The sequence below is a fragment of the Drosophila gunungcola genome, assembly GCF_025200985.1.
Source record: "Drosophila gunungcola strain Sukarami chromosome 3L unlocalized genomic scaffold, Dgunungcola_SK_2 000003F, whole genome shotgun sequence".
NCBI classification, from domain to species: domain Eukaryota; kingdom Metazoa; phylum Arthropoda; class Insecta; order Diptera; family Drosophilidae; genus Drosophila; species Drosophila gunungcola.
In genome coordinates, this window is record NW_026453179.1 from 7,223,104 (window position 1) to 7,245,467 (window position 22,364).

Below are 22,364 nucleotides of genomic sequence, written 5' to 3' on the forward strand. Positions count from 1 at the left end.
GAACACGACCATGTTCGTGACATTCATTCATAACTTTGCGAATTCCGAACACCACAATTTGGGGAGTGGCTCCACCGCGAGAGGTGATGACTTCCAGGAACTGCAGGGCCCAGAGTTCACACCTCAATTAGACCGACATGATAGGCGCATGTCTAACATGATCAACATAATTGAAGGCGATAAGGGAAACTTAAGTTTGGCAGTCAGCGCTAATGATGTATGTATATAAAAGGCATCAAATTTTTGGCAATGATGCGGAGTACATTTCGATCATCACAAGTGGAATAATACAAGTGAACAAAATGAAAGGTGAGCGCGATCCTAATGGTAACTAGGACTCTAAACATTCTTTCCCATCTCCAGTTACTCTGCTAGCTGTGGTGACACTCACTACAGTGGCTGCCCTCGTTGGAGCCGCCGATCCTGAGTGTATATACCGGAAAATTCGAGGCCTCTCGACGCATTGGCCGAAACCCCAGAGTTGCTCCAGCTACTACCGCTGCTCCTCGAAGAACACCGTCCGCACAGTGACGTGTCCGCTGGGCAAGGAGTACAATCCCAAGACCGGCAAGTGCTCCAATGCAGGACGCGGTCTGTGCAAGCTCAGCCTGGTAGCTCCGCTTTCCGAGGTGAGAACTCTACCCTTGATTACACCCCACACTCGTTTAGTAAAAGTGTATATGGTATTCGGTCAAATGTGCCAGTATGAACTTCGAGATTTTGGAAACTCTAAAAGCTGGAGAATTTGCATTGTACATGCCCACAAATCGCAAAAATCTGTTGTGTCACTCTGATACATGGTAGAGGCCAGTTATAAAGCTTTATACATTTCTTCGGCTAAAAACTATCGAGTCACACAAAAATATTTCAAATCGAACTATTATTTTAAAAGTTATTATCATAACTGTACTTTTTCGGTAGACGGCGCTACAAAAACTCGATTACTCAAGGGGGGTCACTTAGTTTGAAAATGGTTAGCTGATTTAATAGTCAATTTTTTGTCTTTCACTGAAAACTAATGAAATGGTTTACTAAATAATCACCTTTTCTCTATCCCAAACCCATATAATTGCAATCCCATCTGGTGCAGACCACCAATCTGTGCACCAACGAGGTGAATGGTGCTTACCTGGCCAATAGTGGTTCCTGTGCTGAGTTCTACATCTGCGATGAGCAGTTGGCCTATCCGCAGAATTGCGATTCCGGCAGCTACTTCAACGAGACGCTGAGTGCCTGCATTCCGGATCCGAATGCCACTTGCTGGCAGAACCTGTGCGTCGGTAAGGTGAACGGAGTCTCCCTGCCAAACGAAGGCAACTGCGGCAGCTACTATGAGTGCTCGGATGCGAAGACCACCCTGAAGACTTGCCCCTTGGGCAGCTTCTTCAACTCTTCGGTTGATGCCTGCACCGTCGATACTGGAAATTCGCAGTGCTGGGTCAACTTCTGCATTGGAAAGGCTGATGGATCGGCTGTGGCCGAAAAGTCCAGCTGCTCAGTGTTTTACGGGTGCTCCGACAACACGGCCACCGCCCAGGAGTGTCCCGAAGGCAGCCACTTCGTAGACAATGACTGGGGCTGTGTTCCCGGCCCTTGTCCCACGGAGTCGCCTTGCGATGATACGACGACCACAACCACCGAACCCTGTGATGATTTGACAACCACAACCACCGAGCCCTGTGATGAGGTCACCACGGAACCGCCGACGTCCTGCGACTGTGGAGACGTCAAAAATACCGAATTCACTCCCTACCCGGACAACTGCCGCCAGTACTACATCTGCATCAATGGCACCCTGGTGGCCGGAGATTGCGGCAAGGGCAACATGTTCAATGCCACCCATGGCGTTTGCGTGGTGGACGAAGGGAACGAGTGCTGTGTGGCGGATTGCTCGGACGGAGATGTGAGCGTGGATGCCCAGGATTGCACGAAGTACTTCAAGTGCGTCAATGGCGCCTGGACTTCAACGTCCTGTGCAGATGGTAGCTACTTCAACTCGGTTCTGGAAGATTGCCAAGTAGATGAGAATAATGTGTGCATTGCAAGCAAACTCACCTCCATCACTACTGACCAGTGCAGTGAGCGAGATCCGCCAGCCAGCGGCAAGAACTGCTGGAGCTACCAGGTCTGCATTGATGGGCAGTGGCAGGACGAGAACTGCACCAACGACTACTACTTCAACGCCACCTTGGGCATCTGCCGGGCGGACACGGACAACGTTTGCCCCGAAAACAGGTCGAGTGGATCGCGCCAGAAGCGAAGTGCGGAGGACTTCACCTGCGAGGGCGGCATCGAGCAGGGCAGCATCGTGAGTCATCCCACCGATTGCGACAAGTACCTGATCTGCGAGAATGGCCAGCTGGTGGAGGGCCTCTGCGGCATGGGCAATGTGTTCAAGAGCTGCAGCGGCGTCTGTGCCCCGGACACCAAGGCCACCTGCTGGGTGTGCTCCAACAAGCCGAATGGCTACCAAATGCCCAATCCGACCGACTGCACCAGCTACCTGACCTGCTGGAACGGACTGGCCACGGAGCACAAATGTGGAGCGAGCGAATGGTACAATGGCTATGGAGAGTGCGCCGTCGATGTTAACGCCAAGTGCATCAATCCCTGCACCTGCGGCAACGGCAACGGCAACGTGGCCCACCCCATCTGCACCAAGTACTTCAAGTGCACGGACGGAGTGGCCCAAGTGGTCCAGTGCAACGCCGGCGAGGCCTTCGACTCCGCCACTGGTCTCTGCTCCGCCACCGTGGAGTGCTCGGCCAAGAACTGCGCCACCGCCACTGATGGCACCACCTATCCCGTGGCCGGAGATACCAGCAAGTTCTACAACTGCCTCAACCAGGTGGCGACCATTGAATCCTGTCCGGCCAACTCTGGATACTCAATACTCCTGGGCATATGCCAGTCCCAGCCCAGTGTAAGTTACTTCCGTTCTTTATAGCATCAAATGACATTTAATTATACCAACTGGTTCTTTGTAGGCCAAGCACTAATTTTTATTAAGCTATTGTAGCTCTATGACATTACATTGCTTTCCTCTAAAAATTTTTAACATTATTGTCTTCAAAAACATTTTAAAAATTTCTTTAGAAATTAAAGAAACAAAAATTTATCGTAGTGGCTAAAAATTATATAATATAACAACCAGTTTAGACAATATTAAAAGTTATAGGACTTCCGATTTCGAATCAGAAACAGTTAAATCTTTTTAAAAGAGATTGCGGCCTTTTAACCAAATCCTCATCTAGATCCTCATCTGAACTTTAATGAAACCGTCATTCAATGAAAGCTTCAATGCAGTGTCATAATACTATAAGCCATACACAAAAATGTTTTTTTTTTTATGTATTGAAAACAATTGTATTCTTGACATATTTCTTTGAAATACCTTTGAGAAAATATTGAATGATATTCTTAATTAATACATAAAAGTTTAGAATAATACTGAAAAACAATAATAATATAATTTATCATGTTTTTAATCTTAAAAATCCATTTATCCAACTGTAGACCGATTGCAACCAGAACGTGTGCAAGACTGCCGCTGACTACTCGACTTATCCTTCTCTGAATAGCGACTCCTCGACCTTCTGCATCTGCCAAGATGATGGCGGTTATATATACTCCTGCCCCACGGGTTTGTTCTACGACGAAACTGAAGAGAGCTGCACTTTCGTAAGTGGTAGAGGTGTGTTATATTTCCAAATAATATTATTATTTGTCCATCTGCAGACAGGAAACTGCGATCCTCAGGTCTGCAACGGGCAACCGGAGTACTTTGTGTCCCCGGACTACGAGGACCCGAATAGTTTCTGCCTGTGCCGCGCCAACGATCCCGTCTCAGTGCCCTGCCCCATTGGCTACACCTTTGACAGCGAGGGGCTCGAGTGCGCCCTCATTCCCCAGGCTGATGTAAGTCCCTAAGATAAGTTCAACAAATAGTAGTTAACACTGTGATTTCCTATCCCCATTCTAGCCACGTTGCTGCGCCAATGGCTGTGTGGGAAAGTCGGACTTCGATACTCTTCCGGCCGTGGCTACTACCGATGGCTTCTGCGTCTGCGTGGATGAGGTTCCCCAGTACACCAGCTGTCCAGGCGACTCCCAATATGACTCTAATCTGGCTAGTTGCGTTAGCACTGGGGTATGCATTTGTTAGCGATGATGTATTGTAGTTCGGCTTTCTTTAGTTGTTATAATTATTCACAGAGCGAAACCACTTGTCCGGCAAATGGCTGTGATGCCAGCATTTGCGAGAGCATGCCCGACTACGATTTGTTCCCCATTGAGGGCGATTCATCCAGCTTTTGCTACTGCCTCAACTACTGCCCAATCTCCTTCACCTGTCCCGATGACCTGGTCTTCGACTCAGAAGTTGGAATTTGCTCCGAGCCAGTGGTAAGTGTATCTCATCACCAAGCAAATTGGAGCAAACTAAACATTACTATGTATTTTGCCAGGATCCCAGTGCTGTCTCTAAGTGCAATGTCGAACAATGTGATGTCCTGGCGGAGTACACACCTTATTTGCCCAACGATGGACTGGATGGCTTCTGCTACTGCGAGGGTGGTCTGCCCATCTACTTCCCCTGTCCCGAGGGCCAGGAATTCTCTACATCCCTGGGAGTTTGCAAAACGCCTGTGGTAAGACCACAACCTTAGGGTATAATTAAGACATTTAACATGATTGTTGCAACTTTTCCAGGATGGCTGTGTGACCAGCGAATGCGATGCCAGCAAGTGCGCCACTTTGAGCGATTACGTGCCCTTCCCAACGAACTCGGCCAGTGAGAATAGCAACTCCTTTTGCTACTGCTATAACGATGAGGTCTTCCTGGAACAGTGCAGCCCCGATACGGTGTTCCTTCCTGAATACGAGCGGTGCGGAGTGGTGGCGGTAAGTTAATATAATATATATCCTTAGTCAAAAGTTTGAAATGCAGTTCATTTTCCGTTTAAAAAACAGATTGCTATTTGTTTTCTATTATAATGGTTTTATTCAATTATTCAATATTATCAAAAATGGATGATGGTATCCCATAGCTGTCGTATATATCTGAAGTACTTCACTTAAGGATAAAAACAATATATTTGTAATCATTTTTGTAATGACTGCAAGGGCATTACAACTTGTTTCCTTTTATACTTAGTGGTACAAGCGTATATATCAGAATATATATGCAATCAGAATTTCTGAAATTCGGCTCGCCAAAGACATCTTCCTTATTCGTTTAATCCATGGTTCATTTCACGGTTTTCAGGCATCCGAGTGCGTTTGCAAACCAGGTCAATGCGGCACCACCGACGACTATTACTCCTATAGTGCTCTCACCACGACTGAGGGCTTCTGCCTGTGCGTGGACGGAACTCCGGTCTTCAAGGATTGTCCGGCGGGTGAGAACTACGACAGCGTTGTAGGTGCCTGTCTGTCGGCCGCCTCCAAGATCACAGCCTCCAGCATCTGCGACCACACGCGATGCAACAACCGTGCCCTTCTGTCCGCCACTTTTGCCGCCTCCAATACGACCAGTGGCTACTGCACCTGCCAGGAAGTGGGCTTGTCCACCTTCGTGGGCTGTGCGGACGAGCACGTTTACGAGGACAACGTGGGATCCTGTGTGATCGCGGCCTGCGACTACACCAACTGCTTGAAGCGAGCTCCGTTTGAGGCCTTCGAGGCGATGAACACCACCGAAGGATTTTGCTCCTGCGACGGTGTGGCCACCTTCCACCATTGCGAGAAGGGATTCACGTTTGACAAGGACCAGGGACTGTGTCTGCTGAAGGACGCCATGTCGATGATCTCCTGCAACCTGATGGAGTGCGTCCGGCGAGGCCAGTTCGAGCCCTTTGCCGCCCAAAACACCAAGTACGGCTTCTGCTCCTGCGATGACCAGGAAAAGATCAGTGTCACCTACCATCCCTGCGCCCAGGGGCAGGAATTCGTCCCCGAACTCGGCCTGTGCTCGAGCCACAGCGTCCAGAAGCGCTCCGTGGAGGCGGAGGAAAACGTAAGGTCCATCTCCCTGTTCAAGAAATTCTTCCCCACACTCTTCTAAGCCGGTCACGGCCTAGCCTTCTATACTCCTATTCTACCCTATAACATTAGTTGTTATCTATGAGTTACGGTTTATGTGAATGTTCCGCTTGTTCCACTTCTATACGTATTAAATACCCAATAATGTACCTTAACCACATATGCGCTATAATAAATTCAAAATAGATGAATTACAAAATGTCGGCTTTTCATTTGTGTACCTATAGAATGGAACATGTGGATTTTGTCCATCTGTCAGATAAAGGGGAAAATATTCAAGGTGATGGGGAGTATAAGAGGGGGCATATTATTTGAAAAAAAAAAAGTAATGGGGACCCTGGTCTTTTAATAGAAAGGAAAAACGAATTATGGTTTAATTTTGTACAAAAATATAAATAGTATTTGGCATTATAACTTTACTATTAAATGCATTCTGCCGTAGAAACATTACAAATACCAAGAGCAGTTTAGTATTTTCTGTTAGTTTCAACCAATTCTGATTCTGAAAGCGGTCTAATAGTACATTTAAAATGTTTTTAAAAATTGGTACAAACTTTTCCCCTTATTGTTTCTCGATATATTTCCAATCTATGGGCGGCAGTTCAACAGCTCCATAAGATTAATATTTTATCTCAAAATAATTTATTATTAAAACAGGGCACGTTCTTTAATATTTTTTATAGATATGTGACATAGATGAGAAGCGTTCGGTGCCAGCGAACTGTTCGCAGTACGAGGTCTGCATCGAACGCCACTGGCGGCGACGCACTTGCTCCGACCAGCGGTACTACAACCCGGAGCAGCAGCGCTGCCTGGAGCCCCGCGATGACTTGGTCTGCGCCTACGCCAGGGTATCGAATCTGCCGGCCTGCAGCAGTTCCAGTGAGTCCCAGACAATTGTGGCCAAAAGTGGCAGCTGCCTGCAGTACTTCCGGTGCTCCGGTGGCAAGTGGCGCCTGCGGAACTGCCCCAAGCAGCACTACTACTCATCCGTGATAGGATCCTGTCTACCACTGCCCAAGGGCCACGAGCAGGACCGGAACCAAACCATTTGCAGTTGGGCCAGGAACCAGACAGCTGGATATTCCTCCCAGCACTGTCAGCACCTGGCAGTGCGTCCATCGGCGGCGGGAGGCTGTCAGAGCTACCTCATGTGCCTGGACAACTCCTGGTGGCTGCACCAGTGTCCCCTTGGCATGTTCTTCAGCCGGGAGCACAACTACTGTCTGCCCAACGATGCGGGCCAGTGCTCCATGCCGCCGGAGCAGAGTGGGGGTGACTGCTCCGCTGGGGAAAGTAGGTCCCTGGTGTCCAGTTGCCACAGCTATGAACTGTGCTCTGGTGGCCAGTGGACGAGGAAGCGCTGTGAGGAACGGGAGCAGTTTGAGCCCTTGCTGGGCTGTGTGCCCAGCGATGGGAGTTGCCAGGACAACGGGATGAGGCGCATCTGTCGGGAGGGCGAACTGCGGGCCCAGTTCGGAGGCAACTGCTCCCAGTCATTCCTCTACTGCCAGGCGGAGGAGTGGCACCTGGGCAGCTGCCTGAGGGGACAGAGTTTCGCCGCCCATCTCGGCAAGTGCCAGTCGCAGTCGCAATGCCAACCGAAGACGAAGGACCTGGCCCCGGAGAGCCAGTGTCTGGGTCAACCGGATGGCCTGAGTGTGCCCGATCCCACGGATGCACCAGGTTTTACCTCTGTCTGCAACAGGTAACCGCCATCCCCCAGAGCTGCCCCTCTGGCAGCTTCTTCGACACCATCGAGGGATACTGCCGACCGAACGATGGCTCCTGCCAGCTGGCCATTTGCTCGGGACAAGATGGCAAGCTGGTGGCTCATCCGGAGGATTGCCGATCCTACTACAGCTGCTCCAGCCAGAATGGCACCAGTCTGGTGCAGTGTGATGAGGGCCAGTACTTCCACAGCCTGCTCTCGATCTGCCGCGTGGATCACGGCCAGTGCCGCTCGGACTCGAATCAGAGCGACTCGGAAAGTGCCCCCAAGCTGTGCTCCGGTCTCCATGGTGTGAAGCTTCCGCACGAGCTCTACTGCAATTTGTACTACGCCTGCGTCAGGGGATTGGCCGTTCCAGTGGAGTGTCCCGCACGGCATCAGTTTAATCCGGTGCTTTCCATCTGCGAACCGGAATCGCAGGCCATTCAACTGTGTGCCAATGGTCAGCTGCAGGGAAATGTCAGCTATGTCTACAGCTGTGGAAACCTCCAGGATGGTAGCTTCCTGGCCAATCGGACCGACTGCACCCGGTACTTCATCTGCGTCGGAGGAAGGGCCACCGCGCAGCGCTGTGCAGCCGGAACCTTCTTCGATTCGGAGCAACTGCTCTGCCTCGCGGACGATGGCTCCTGCCCGCTGGTGGAATCCGTTCCCGATGACGGCGGCGACGACCCCAACAACCAGCATGTGCCTCCGGATCCGTTGGTCTGCGAGGGCAAACATGGATATATAATGCCCGATCCGGCCAACTGCAACAACTTCTATCTGTGCGTCTCTGGGAAACTACGCCATGAGCTCTGCTACACGGACCACTTCTTCAATGCCACATTGCAGCAGTGCCAGGCCTACGAGGTCAGTGCGGATGGGGATGGCCCGACGGAGAAGCCCCTCGAGACCCGGCAGTCGGAGCTGGGTGGCCTGGAGAAGGCTGCAGCTGCAACCGGAATCTGCAAGGATGCGGCCACCACCTTTGCCGGAATCTGTGGCGTCATCGGGAATGGTGCCTCCGTGGCGGAGCAGGGCGACTGCAGGCGGTACACCAGCTGCGATGACGACGAGCCCGTCTCCCAGCGATGTCGCAATGGGGAGAGCTTCGATAGCCTTTTGGGCATCTGCCGGCAGAACGATGGCACCTGTCTCATGGAGAACGGCGAACGGGTGGGCGTGTGCAACGGGAGACATGGCCAGCTGGCACGGGATGCGGCCAACTGCCGGGGATACTTCACCTGCGTCCACGGTCAAAAGATCGAGGGCGAGTGCGACCAGGGGCAGTTCTTCAACAGATTGACCAGCAGCTGCGAACTGGACGTCCTGCAGCAGTGCAAAACCGAATCAGAGGACGTCATCAGCGGTGCACTCTTGACCTGATTTAATTAGGTTTAACTATTGGTGGTGGTTAAATACATATGTATACTTCAAAAGCTTATGTGAAGTTTTGATCATAACTATTAATGGATGCCCATTCAAAACCATGAATGATTTGATTTACATACATATATGTATGTATATGTACATAGGATATTGATTACTGTTATTTTAGATCAGGGGTGCTCAAAACTTCCTTGTGGCAGTGCATTTACCAACACATTTAAAAAATAACACGAACACAAGTAAAGAATTTTAGTGTAGAGCCGAGAAAAAGACAAAAACAAATTTCATTTGACTTAGCCATAAAAAAAAAAACAAGCAATGTAATTGTTGTTGCCTTGCCTCGGTCTTATCAGTAACGAATCGGACCGCAAGGAGGAAACGAAAAATTGTTAGTGTATAGCAAAATGTGCCCAGCAAGCTTACCTACATATGTATGTGCATGTGCATTTACAAAAACAATTATGCACTCCTGTTTTAAATATTCATTCAATTATTAAAGTATTAAAGAATTCTTATTAATAATTATTATTTTCTCAAGCTTTCAATATACAATTAAAAAGAGAAAATCAATATGTAAAACTGTGATATAGAAAGGTTACTTCTGTTAATTAAAAAAATATTACTCAATTTTGCATGGCTTAATTTTTAAACAATGCTTGTACTTCGCTATTAAAATGATAATGTCAATCAAAGCCGAAAGAAAAAACGCAAAAACGGTCAAATCAGCACGCACTTACCCCCGAAATAACCAAACAATGCCAGGGTCCCAGAGTTATAAGTGACGTGCATTCAATCAAAATAGATTTCCAGCCGTACGTACATTAATAGTACTTACAACATATGTACATACATACGAGCACCAGACATTGTCGCATTGGACTCTATTTTTATGGTCACAAATTTGAGCGAGTACGCAACAAGAGTGCGTTGTTAAGGGTGCCCCTGGGATAGCTTCATTCAAGTGCGATATTAATTTGGGCTATAGGTCAACCGCCATTACATATGTAAGATCTAAAACGCTATGGCTACCAAAGCCCCTCAGAAAAACTGACGTCATTTACCACTATCAACTCCGTGGGCAGGAAATGTTTGCCTGGACAGTCGGCCTGATTTAAAATTAGAAAGTCATCACGAAGCACCTCGTGCAGCGAGTCAAATACCATATTAATAGGATATTCGTGTTAAAAGTACCGACCGCACATCCCCCCAGACCCATTCTAAATGCGTATCAAATACGGTGATGGGCAAGTACGGATTGGGTATACCTTTGTTGGCTATAAAATCTGAAAAGGCTAACTTTATTTCATATGTGAAACTTATTCTAGTTTATATACAATTTCAACAATAATAATAATTATTAAACAAATGGAAAATTGAAATATACAATGTAAGGAGTATGTTAATGTGTAAGGCCTGCAACAACTTTAAGTCATTCGATATATCTTGATCTTATTTGTATTTCATTACTATACAGCTCTTAATAAAATTATACTTATACTTATCAGTGTATATTCCCAAAGGATAGCATTCCCTATAAAGGTACAAATGCCTAGATACCAACACTGCGGTTAGTACTCCCTCCATGGTCGCATTCTCGACGTCCACTCAGCGAGAGAGCCGCTACTACGAGTACTACCGTGATTACCTATCTGTCCCAGAGTGTCACTGTCCTGGCCAGTGGGTCATAGCTTCCGGTCGGTCAATCGGTCGGGAACCGTCGTGGTGAGCGGTACTCCATATGCAGAGCGGGAAAGGTCAAAGCTAAGTGCTGTTACAAGTGGCCAGGATGGACGTGATTAAAAGATAATAACTACAAGCCACACAAAATCAATAGTGGGTCAGTTCGAACTGGAGAGAGAAAAATTATTAAGAGTGCCCATAACTTGCAGATCCTAAACCGATCTGATATTGTGAAAGTGAGACCTTATGGTGGGTCATCAACTGAACTCCAGCTGCATCTGAGTGGAAGCCGCAAATCAATAATCGATTACTCATATACCATATTGCTGGGAATCGACAGGAGCGAATCAATAGACCTTCAATTGTTGTGATTACTTCAATGGCATGGGACTTTTCACAACTGCCGACAAACGCTGACATTTCCAGGACGTCCGTCGCACGCTTATTAGTGATCCAGGTACGAGTTCGTGTCCGCGAATGGATTTGTTTGTCTGCCGCCCAGTGGCTGTCCACTGACCCCCACATTGCCATACCCACACACACACACTGTGCACATATCCCAATACCAAATCTGGGCCAATTATTTAGAACTATTGTCGTTCGTCCGCCTGGCAAAGTGTTCGCCACTCATAGCAACAAGTTTGATTCCCCCTCGCAATTTGCGACGACCCAACTGGACTCGCTCCCATGGTGCACCATGGTGGCTAATGTTAATGTGAAGGCATTATTCCCGATGGCATTCGCCATCCCCCATACCCATACCCATACCCATACCCATACCCATACCCATACCGATACCCACACCCCTATCCAAACTCAAACCAAGCCCAAAGACTATACAAACACCGTCCGTGGGTCAATGTCGAATGCGTGCGCGAGTTCACTTTTTGATTGGAACGCGCTGGCAAATGAAGATACAAATACTCTTCAGGGTATAAATTAACGCCCAGCTCGAGGCCAGTAGTATAAACATACATGAATTGTTAATGCCCGCTGGACTCTCGTCGAATCGGGGGATAAAAGTATGTGCAGCACAACGGCTTTTGATTGACAGCCCAATAGGGACGAACTTGATACTTTAAATAGTTTATCATGGGTAACGGAGCAGGTGGCTCCGAACCGAGTCTTCAAACTAGGCCAAATTATAAAGTGGCCCCAAATGACCTGCCGCCCCTCCAATTACGATCCACAGAGTTCCATGACGCAATAGCTCCTGGCCAGAGACGACGATGAGCAGTCACGAAGGGAGGTCCGGCGAGAGGTCACACGTCTTTCAGATCCGCATCGACAGCGTCGAGGATGAGAGCACCGCCCCCATAACGGAGGCCAGTTCTCGGGAGGATCTCATCAGCAGCGCAGCCCGGGAGGGCGACAGGACCAGCGAGCAGTGCGTCTTTCAGTTTCCCAGTGAGTGAAAAGGGGCAGTAATTATATGGGACTTTCGAAAAAAAATAAAACAGTGGCTTATGAAAGCTATTCTTAGAAAGTTCATAGTATAACTTTCTCAACTTTCAACCTCCTGCTATAAAATAGAATCGTTACAACATATACTATACTATTTATACTATCTTACTTTTGAAACTCGGTAGTTTCCTGCCAACATTTAAATTCGAATTATGGAAAGTTCGGGGTATTAATTGCTTGACTTGTTCTTATTCTCGTTATTGCAACTTTAAGTTGGGAAAGTTTCAGCTATGCAATTTTAATATTGGTTTAACTTAAATGTTCGTGGCTTGATGAACCAATTATTATCGTTTTTATTTTCTAAAAATTATTTTTCTAATATAACTATTTTTAAGCATATTTTAAGCATATTTTTTTCATATAAATGTCTTCTCAGTTTTTCGGCTGTTACTGAAAGTAGCTTAAAGATATATATTTATTAATAAACTGAAATCATCACGACATTTATATTTATTGCTCAGATATTTATAAAAAAATTCAATTTTTAAATTAAAAATTAAAAAAAAAATGATTTAAGTTTTTTTTTATGTTGGTTGCCATTTGAAACATTTTTCTAAACTATCAGAACAGTTGGTTGTTTTACTTGGTAATTATTAAACTAAAAAAGTTTTCTGTTTATTAAAATTGGGGAGAAGTCAGCTAATAGTATTTTAGAACTGTGGAAAGATTAGCAAAGATAAAAATACCAACCCCAAAATAAAGAAATGATTTTCCTGCAGGATTTCTTTCGGTGCCAACGCTGCGAAGTCCGCGCCAATCCCCAGATCCCTCCACCCGGAGGCAGGTTATGTCCAGTCCGGCGAAGAGCGAGCGCATGAGCCGCCGGAGCCAGACAAAACCACGACCACGAAGACTCAGCCAGGACAGTGGCATTGTGGCAGGCAGATTGATTGGCTACGGAGTAAGTGCGGCTTATGTCTTGACTCCCCCTGATTAATCATTCTGCAACCTTTATCCACAGGAGAGTGCTCTAATTGACGCCGATCTGCAACCAAGGCCACTCCGAACGGACAAGACAGTTGACATATACCGCTGCCAAGGAGAAGATAATGACTTAGTGGAAAATAGCAAGCCAGCCACTCCGATTCCGCCCAAAACCAAGCTGAGCGCCAATCGGATTCGAGCAGGATCAGCTGCGTATACGGAAAAGTGGCTCAACTCATCGGTGATGCGGACCAGCAATGGCAATCCCCTGTTCCCCAAATCCAACTCGATTGCTGTGCCGCTGCCCACGCATCTGGAATCGGAATCCGCGGAACCGAGTCCCACGCAGGCCTTCGGACCCAAGATCGTGGGCAGCAACGAGGAGGACATTCCGGGCACAGCCATGCGAAGGAGCCTCGGTCTGAACTTAAGTGCCACGCTGGGATCTGCTGACCGAGTGAACCAGTCGTATGAGATTATGGAGTCGTCGCACTCGAACGTTTTACCCGACCAATTTGGCTACCGCCAACTCGTTCCCACGGAACGGAAGGCCTCCGATGCCATGAGCTCCGTCAGCGGCAGTTACTACGGCAGTCGGAAGGCCAGCAAGAGCAATAGCCTCGGTGGCGAGTCCGGAGACGAGAGAAGGGTCAGCAAGCAGGACCGGGAGGGCTTGGACCCGGAGTCGCTGATGTTCCGGGACGGCAGACGCAAGGTGGATATGGTGCTGGCCTGGGAGGAGGAGGACCTGGGCGTCATGACCGAGGTGGAGGCCAAGAAACGCGACAACAGGCGCTGCTTCATGGAGAACCTCATCAAGGAGGGACTCGAGGTCGAGCTGGAGGACAAGTCCCAGTCCTTCAACGAGAAGACCTTCTTTTTGAAGATTCACCTGCCCTGGCGTCTGGAAACACGGCTGGCCGAGGTCATGAACCTAAAGCTGCCCGTCAAAAGATTCATCACCATATCCGTGAAGCCATCTTGGGTGAGTGCCTTAAATTTGAAATCCTTTGAAAGCTTTAAAAACGCTGTTTAAAAACAGGACGAGGAGAACGTTGTTCTTAGAAACGTGCAGTATTGGAAGGACATGTGGCAGCGCATGACCAAAAGAATTCAGCTGGACCAAACCCTTTTGGAGGGGGAGACTACATTTAAGGCTGCAACAGCTGGTGGCAACCCAGAAGAGCAGTAAGTAAAACAGATTTAATAAATGCCGATGTATAGAAATCGTTAATGTTGGCTTTCAAAATTTTTGAGTTTTATAATGCAGTAAAGCAATTTTCTACTGTTTAAAGTCTTTTGACCGATCCCTTCATTTCTATGTGGCTTACTGATTTTTTCTATTTACATGTGTGTGATCTCATGAATCAATTTACTATATTCCATATTTTGAACGAAGATTTATTTAAAGAAGATTAATTAGGGTGTATTTAAATCGGCTATCTTTATGTTTTTGAACGAGATCAAAACTAATATTTAATACTTAATACTTAACAACTCAGTTGAGCTGATTAAAATATAGTAAAGTTCTTAATACTTAACAACACAACAGAGCTGATATATAAATACCTAAGCCCTTCAAAACTTTTTTAATTTTAAGCATTCATTTAAGAAAACCAATAAATAATAATAACTAAATATTTCAAGACCCTACTTCATTATTAGCATGATTTGCTTCGCAAAGAAAGCGTACTTATATTCTTAAGCAAACTAGAAATACAAATTCTAAAGCAAGTTAAGCCTAGCAACGGCACATATTTTATATTAAAAACGCATATATTATTATTATCCTCCCAAAGATTTATTGTGAAGGACCGGGCGACGGCCTTCACCAGTGCGCAGCGTTCGCTGATGGTGATGCAGGTGCTCATCCGGACGCCGTTCGACGAGAGTGACCGCAACGGCATCCGGCGGCTGCTGAACGACGGCACCTACCTGGCCTGCTTCCCGCTGCACGAGGGGCGGTACGACCGGCCGCACTCCAGCGGTATCTCGCTGGACCGCCGGGTGCTCTACCAGACGTGGGCCCACCCCTCGCAGTGGTACAAGAAGCAGCCGCTGTGCCTGGTGCGCAAGTACTTTGGCGACAAGATCGCCTTGTACTTCTGCTGGCTGGGGTTCTACACGGAGATGCTCGTCTACCCGTCCGTGGTGGGCTTCCTCTGCTTCATCTACGGACTGGCCACCCTGGAGTCGGAGGACAACATCCCCAGCATGGAGATCTGCAACGAATACGGCACGGGCAACATCACCCTGTGTCCACTGTGCGACAAGGCCTGCAGCTACCAGCGACTCTCGGAGTCCTGCCTCTTCTCGCGGCTCACCTATCTCTTTGACAATCCATCGACGGTGTTCTTTGCCATCTTCATGTCTTCTGGGGTAAGCTGGCTTAAATCCTTGACAGAAAAATAATGTGTCCTAATTATTAATCGCCTTGGACTATAACGCTCGAAATAAATTTTTATGAAGCTCTGGGAACAATTCACTTATTGAAAATATGAATACGTCATAAGATACAACGCTTATTAAATTACTATTTCAAAGATTTGTTATAACAAATAATTACAGCGTTAAATTTAAAATTTACCAATAAATGTTGACCAAATTTCCTAATTTCCCAAAAAGAATTTTTTGTATTGCAAGTCCGATTTGAAGACTATATAATATAGGAATTAATGAAACCTTTACTTATTGTTGTTTATGATTTGAATAGGTGTTACTTATTTGAGGTTTATTACAAACATTTAATATTAAACATTCGAAATAATTCAATCTTTTTTTAATTTTTAATCATTAAAACAGCCACCACATTTCTGGAACTTTGGAAACGAAAACAGTCGGTGCTTGTCTGGGAATGGGACTTGCACAACGTGGACATGGACGAAGAGAACCGTCCAGAATTTGAAACGAATGCCACCACGTTTCGCATGAATCCCGTCACGCGGGAAAAGGAGCCCTACATGTCCACCTGGAACCGCTCCATAAGATTTGTCATTACCGGAAGTGCTGTGCTTTTCATGGTGAGACTAAAGTTAAACAATTAAACGGGTACATTTAATTTAATAAATGTATTCATTTGCAGATCTCTGTGGTTCTCTCTGCGGTGCTGGGCACCATCTTGTACCGCATAACTCTGGTGTCTGTTATTTATGGAGGAGGAGGGTTTTCGTAAAGGAGCATGCCAAGCTATTCACCAGTGTCACGGCTGCCTTGATCAATTTGGTGGTCATTATGCTGCTGACACGGGTATGTCCAACTCTCAGCTACCAACATCTAAAGTTGGCTTATGCTACGTTTACCACTTGCAGATCTATCACCGCATGGCCATCAGGTTGACCAACCTGGAGAATCCGCGCACCCACACGGAATACGAGGACTCGTACACCTTTAAGATCTTCTTCTTTGAGTTCATGAACTTCTACTCATCGCTCATCTACATCGCCTTCTTCAAGGGGCGCTTCTTTGATTATCCTGGGGATGAGGGAGCCCGCAGGAGTCAGTTTTTCCGACTGAAGAACGACATCTGCGATCCGGCTGGCTGTTTGTCGGAGCTTTGCATCCAATTGGCCATTATTATGGTGGGCAAACAGTGCTGGAACAATTTCATGGAGTACCTGTTTCCGAAGTTTTGGAACTGGTGGCGTCAGAGGAAGCATAAACAGGTGGGTATTGTTTATATAACTCAATTTTTAGTACCATAAAAAAATTATACTTTTCTTTCAAGGCCACCAAAGATGAATCACATCTGCACATGGCTTGGGAGCAGGACTACCACATGCAGGACCCAGGACGCCTGGCTTTGTTCGATGAGTATCTGGAAATGAGTGAGTAGTCTGATATACATATAAATTCTGAATGTAAGTGATCTGAACTGCTCCATTATTTTCAGTTCTGCAATATGGCTTTGTCACCCTGTTTGTGGCTGCATTCCCCTTGGCACCGCTCTTCGCGCTCCTCAATAATGTGGCAGAGATCCGCTTGGATGCCTACAAGATGGTCACGCAGGCCAGACGGCCACTGGCGGAACGGGTGGAGGACATTGGAGCTTGGTACGGCATCCTGCGAATCATCACCTACACGGCCGTCGTCTCGAATGCCTTTGTGATAGCCTACACCAGCGACTTTATACCTCGCATGGTCTACAAGTTCGTCTACTCTGAGACCCACACTTTGGCGGGCTACATCGAGCACTCGCTGTCCATCTTCAACACCTCCGATTACAAGGAAGAGTGGGGCGCTTCGGTCAGTGAGAAAGATCCAGATACCTGCCAATATCGCGGCTACAGGTGCGTTTGACTGCCTTTTCTCACTGGTGTGCCATTGGCATAACTAGTTTTGTTTATTTGCAGAAATGGCCCCAAGGATTATGAGCCTTATGGACTGAGTCCCCATTATTGGCATGTCTTTGCTGCCCGTTTGGCTTTTGTTGTGGTTTTTGAGGTGGGCTTGTAAATGTTTTTATTTTTATTATCCTCAAAAAGATCCCTTTGCTGCATAATTCAGAATTAGAGGTACTTTACTTGACTTTCCACTTCCAGCCAACAATCTAAAAAATATCTCATAAATCATAGTAAACTTAAATTACAATTTGGGTTAATTTGAAATGGTTTCCTTGCACTGTAAAGCTACTAAGTGATTTTCAAAATTTTTAGCATGTGCTGTTTGTAATTTTAAACCTCCAGCCAATTATTCAATTTATATATTTTAATTCCTAGTAACATTTAAATTTGGAATGGTTTCCTTGTACTGTCAAGCTTATGAGTGATTTTCAAATCCTGGCCTTTAAACTTCCAGCCAATAACATAACAAACATCTTGTTATTTATAGTAAAATTTAAAGGCTAGCTGGGCTCATTTTAAATGGTTTTCTTGAACTGTAAAGCTTATAAGTGATTTCCAAAATTCCAGCACGTGGTGTTCGTAATCACTGGCATCATGCAGTTCATCATTCCGGACGTCCCGTCCGAGGTGAAGACCCAAATGCAGCGGGAACAACTGCTGGCCAAGGAGGCCAAGTACCAGCATGGGATTAAGAGGGCCCAGGGCGACAACCAGGACATCATGAGCCTGTTCCGGGACACCTGCAATCGGACCTCGATCGCCGGAAGCCAGGTCACTGCCCGTGGAAGCTGGGCTCGCCGCTTCAGCCGGCTGAGCGATGGACTGGATGCCCACGTGGAGGTCGCCGCTAGGCCACGAAGGTCGGTGGAGTCCACGGTGTGGGAGGTTTCCTGACACGAGGAGGAGGCCGAGAGCGAGGCCCAGGATAACAAGGGATGAGGCCCATCAGGAAGTCCTTAAGCAATGACCAATACTCGTCTCCTTTCCAAGATCATTAAACTAGACTTATTAACGTGTAATTGTTGTTGAAGCTCCACAGTTTATAGTTTTTTGTTAAACACAAGTCTAATGCTCTTTGTAAATAAATTATTTTGAATGTTGTCTGAAGCTGTGATGTTTGGAATAGGATTTTAGTACAATGTTAGTTGGTTCAAATGAAGTAAAAAAATAACCATTCGCCCCGTTGCCACAACAACCAATCCAACATGACTTTGTTTATACCGTAGCAGCTTGGTTTATATCTAAAACAATCTGACGTATAAATTGAACAGAATTTTTTCTGAGACACAAATTATTTGACGATGAACAAGAAGCTATCGCCAGAGGATGCATTTTACGAAAACCTGACCCTGGGCCTTATAAGGACCCTATGTGAGTAGAACATGATCCCTTCCCTGTGGCATTAACCCCTACCAATCTGCTAGCCAATGTGCCGCGAGTGTGCAATGTGACTCTGGAGCGTCGACAGCCACTGAACGCCTGCCAGGTGGTGAATTGGGAGCAGAGGCACTGCGTCTACCTCCCAGAAGACATGAAGAAGTTCTACCTATCCTCTGATGGATTCATTCTGAACTGGAGCTACCAATATGCACGTGAGTGGGATTTCCCTATTTCCAGGCCATTTGTTGTATCTCCCCCATTTCAGCCAACGATATCCGCAGGGTGGGTCACATCCACTTTCCACACCTGCTGCAGGTGACCCTTTTGCGGGAGAATATCGAAACTACGGCCAGCCACTCCAGCAATTCAACGGTTTTGCCCACTAGCAACTCGGATTCTCTGGGGGCAGCTAGTAGCTCGCAATCCCTTCCAGCTTCAGTTGCCTCCGGCAAGGACAAGTGGGGCAACGCAACACCTATTATAACTGCCAAGTCAAAGATATTCGAAATCAACAATGTGAACGAGGTAGCTAAGGTATGTACTCCATAGTAGAAGGTGTAACAGCAAACTTTTCAAATCAGACAAGAAATTTTCTGGTCACAGTTTCTATGTACATTGTAGTTTTTAACACCATTAATTATTGGAGTTGATTATTAACTAACAAGAAAGGAAGCAAACTTCGGCAAACCGAAGTTCATATACCCTTGCAGCTAATGCAAGAATTAAATATGTTTGAAAACATTAAAATAATGATTTACTTGCGTATATGCTGAAAAACATTGAAGCTATGCTGATTTGCAGCTCAACTATTAGATAGTTATTTTATATGTTTTTATTATTTCTATGGGAGCTGTATGATATAGTCGTCCGATTTTGTTGTAATTTAAACCGTAATTCTAAAATATTTAACCATTACTATATGTCTAAGAACTAAAAAAAAATTAGATAACAGCAAAGTTATAATTTTTTTTTATTTATTTTTGCTATAGTCGTCCGATCCGGCTCGTTCCGACTTATATACAACCTGCAATAGAAAGACAACTTTTGGGAAAGTTACATGCAGATAGCTTTAATACTGAGAGACTAGTTTGCGTAGAAACGGACGGACAGACTGACAGACGGACGGAAAGACGGACAGACGGACATGGCTAGATCGACTCGCCTAGTGATACTGATCAAGAATATATAAACTTTATAAAGTCGGAAATGTCTCCTTCACTGCGTTGCAAACTTCTGACTGAAATTATAATACCCTCTGCAAGGGTATGAATATCAAGTGATTAAACCATAAATAATATTTTCTAAAAATACCATCCTTAAAAGCCAGTCTAATAAATTAATTTTACCTGTAAGATTTCAAAATATTGAAAGCATTGCCCAACGAACTTTCTAGGTGTGCATGCTGTACGAATCCACAAGCTCCAACAATCCAAAGTTTTATCTGCTGGAGCTGGGCACTCTCAGCTGGCAGTTTTTGGCGGACACTTTCAGCGAATACCTCCGGATGGCCATCGCTCATCTGGGGCTGCCCTACTGGGAGCTGTGCTTCTCCACCTGTGGCCTGCCGTCCTGGACGGAGCAGTTGTTCTTGCTTCTGGCGCCTCATCTCCTCGAGGAACACGAGCAAAGACGTGGGCGAGTGTTGAATCCCGCCTGCGAGCATCCATACAACATCATCGACCCAAACATTTTCCGGGGGAAGCCGAAAAGCGTGGCCAAAGCGGTGACGAGCAGCACCAAACAAAATCATAATAAGTGACCTTCAGTAGAAAAGTAAAATATTTATTTGTGAGGGTACATAAATGCCACAAAACAATGAAATGAACATGTGCAAGGGGAATCCCTGATGATAAACTGGGTCAATATGTGCGGATAAAGAAAAATGACTAATCATAGGGGCTAAACCAAAACGGTCGCCGATGTGTTCTTTTGTTTAAAACTAGATCCACTAATTTGTTGTTTTAATTATAAGGCATACATTCTACCTATAAAACATTTAAGCTTGAAAAACGGATTAATACATGTTCTTTAGTTTGATTAAGATAAATCATTTGCCTTAATTGTTTGCAATTTTAGTTTCTGAATTGTCTTAAAAGTTAAAACGTTTAGCACAACAGATCCAAATTTAGTTTGGAATTTTCCCCCATGATTCATTCCTTATATATTGACCCACCCTACAGCACAGGAAGTGGTATGAGGGTTATAATTTGGCTACTACTCAGTAGAAGTCCGCACTCTTGTCCTCCAGATCGGCCAGCATCTTGTCCCTGATCTGTGGGCGCGGATCCTCCGTGATCTCCGTGGGCACTGCGCCCGCCTGTCCCAGCATGAACTCCAGCTCGTCGGCGGTCAGCTTGTCGCCGCGCAGCTCCAGCGGGCCGATGAACTGCTTGCGCATCGATCCCTCGTGGTAGATGAAGATGGTGGGCAGGTTCTTGTCGGGGAAGTTCGTTATGCAGGTGGTGGCGACGGAGCGCAGGAACTTGGTCTGCGGGAAGCGGACGGCCAGCTGCTGCATGTGGTGGTGGATCAGGGCGCAGAGCGGGACTCCGTTGGCGTACAGGTGGAGGACCACCCAGATGCCCTCGCCGGCCTTGGTGACTTCGTTGACGTAGTCCTGCCCGGAGATCTCGCGCACCGATCCGAATCGCGCCTTTTCGGCGGTGGCCCGCATCTCGGCGATGCGTCGCTGGCGATATTGCTCCAGGACAGCCTCGTCCTCGGAGTCCTCCAGTTCGTCGAGCTCGTCCAGAGACATGTCGTCGATCGGCTTGCCCCGCTGGCCCTCATTTAGTGGCAGATCCGTGCGCCGCTGGATGGCATCGTCCATAAGCTTCTGGATCTGATCCTCCGTGATCTCCGCCTCCTTTGCCTTGGGCCCAATGATTCCCTTGGCGCGCAGCACATCATTCCACTCTGTGTCTTCGTTTGGGTCCTACGGAAAACAAAGACACGTGAGTTTTCATTCATAATTTTCATTACCAAATATGGAATTTATTTTGGGTGCACCAAATCACACCCGCAATCGCATTTTCTCGAATAGAACCCATTGTTCGGATAATGCATGAACATTTTCATTTGAACTATCATTAAATCTTACCTGCATGTTTTATGTTTATATTTCGATGAGATAAATAACTTAAATATATTTAAATTCTGAACGCATGCACCGTTTTTCTAAACTAAAAATAAAACTGAATAATTCTAAACGAAGTGACTCATGACCAGGGATGGATAAAATACCGATACTATCGCATCCGTTCAGCCGATTAGTGATGGCAAAGTGAGCAACATTTGTCATGCCTCAAATTTCATTTGTTGATTAAAAATAAAATAAATTTAAAACATGTTTGACCATCTCGAAAAATTATAGTAAGGAAATTCAAGTGTTTTCGTTTATTAGGTTTTAATTGCTTAACTTAAAGTGCATT

General features: G+C 46.3%; 4 protein-coding genes across 4 annotated transcripts; 3 read left to right on the plus strand and 1 right to left on the minus strand.

The window, feature by feature from the left end:
- The first annotated feature begins 243 nt into the window (after positions 1-243).
- Positions 244-9,169, plus strand: LOC128258844 (uncharacterized). The gene is given in 12 exon segments (XM_052990781.1): positions 244-309; positions 364-629; positions 1,091-2,923; positions 3,517-3,681; positions 3,739-3,918; positions 3,983-4,150; positions 4,216-4,404; positions 4,467-4,649; positions 4,711-4,902; positions 5,267-6,016; positions 6,726-7,716; positions 7,719-9,169. Coding segments are annotated over 12 exon segments (6,348 nt in total). The 5' UTR covers positions 244-302; the 3' UTR covers positions 9,143-9,169.
- A 1,917-nt stretch (positions 9,170-11,086) lies between these two features.
- LOC128258845 (anoctamin-4-like) lies at positions 11,087-18,492 on the plus strand. Its single transcript, XM_052990782.1, is given in 15 exon segments — positions 11,087-11,282; positions 12,018-12,232; positions 13,009-13,190; positions 13,251-14,198; positions 14,256-14,401; positions 15,013-15,581; positions 15,584-15,592; positions 16,016-16,233; positions 16,296-16,374; positions 16,377-16,459; positions 16,522-16,875; positions 16,938-17,037; positions 17,103-17,499; positions 17,563-17,653; positions 18,121-18,492. Coding segments are annotated over 14 exon segments (3,726 nt in total). The 5' UTR covers positions 11,087-11,282; positions 12,018-12,054.
- Positions 18,493-18,745: 253 nt separating this feature from the next.
- Positions 18,746-20,846, plus strand: LOC128258842 (tubulin polyglutamylase complex subunit 2-like). Its single transcript, XM_052990778.1, has 4 exons — positions 18,746-18,924; positions 18,978-19,145; positions 19,199-19,467; positions 20,327-20,846. Exons 1-4 carry the CDS (start codon positions 18,855-18,857, stop codon positions 20,690-20,692), a joined length of 873 nt encoding a protein of 290 aa, XP_052846738.1. The 5' UTR covers positions 18,746-18,854; the 3' UTR covers positions 20,693-20,846.
- Positions 20,847-20,989: 143 nt separating this feature from the next.
- On the minus strand, positions 20,990-22,186 carry LOC128258843 (viral IAP-associated factor homolog). Its single transcript, XM_052990779.1, has 2 exons — positions 22,034-22,186; positions 20,990-21,868 (listed from the first exon to the last, which is right to left on the minus strand). Exons 1-2 carry the CDS (start codon positions 22,037-22,039, stop codon positions 21,152-21,154), a joined length of 723 nt encoding a protein of 240 aa, XP_052846739.1. The 5' UTR covers positions 22,040-22,186; the 3' UTR covers positions 20,990-21,151.
- Positions 22,187-22,364: the final 178 nt, after the last annotated feature.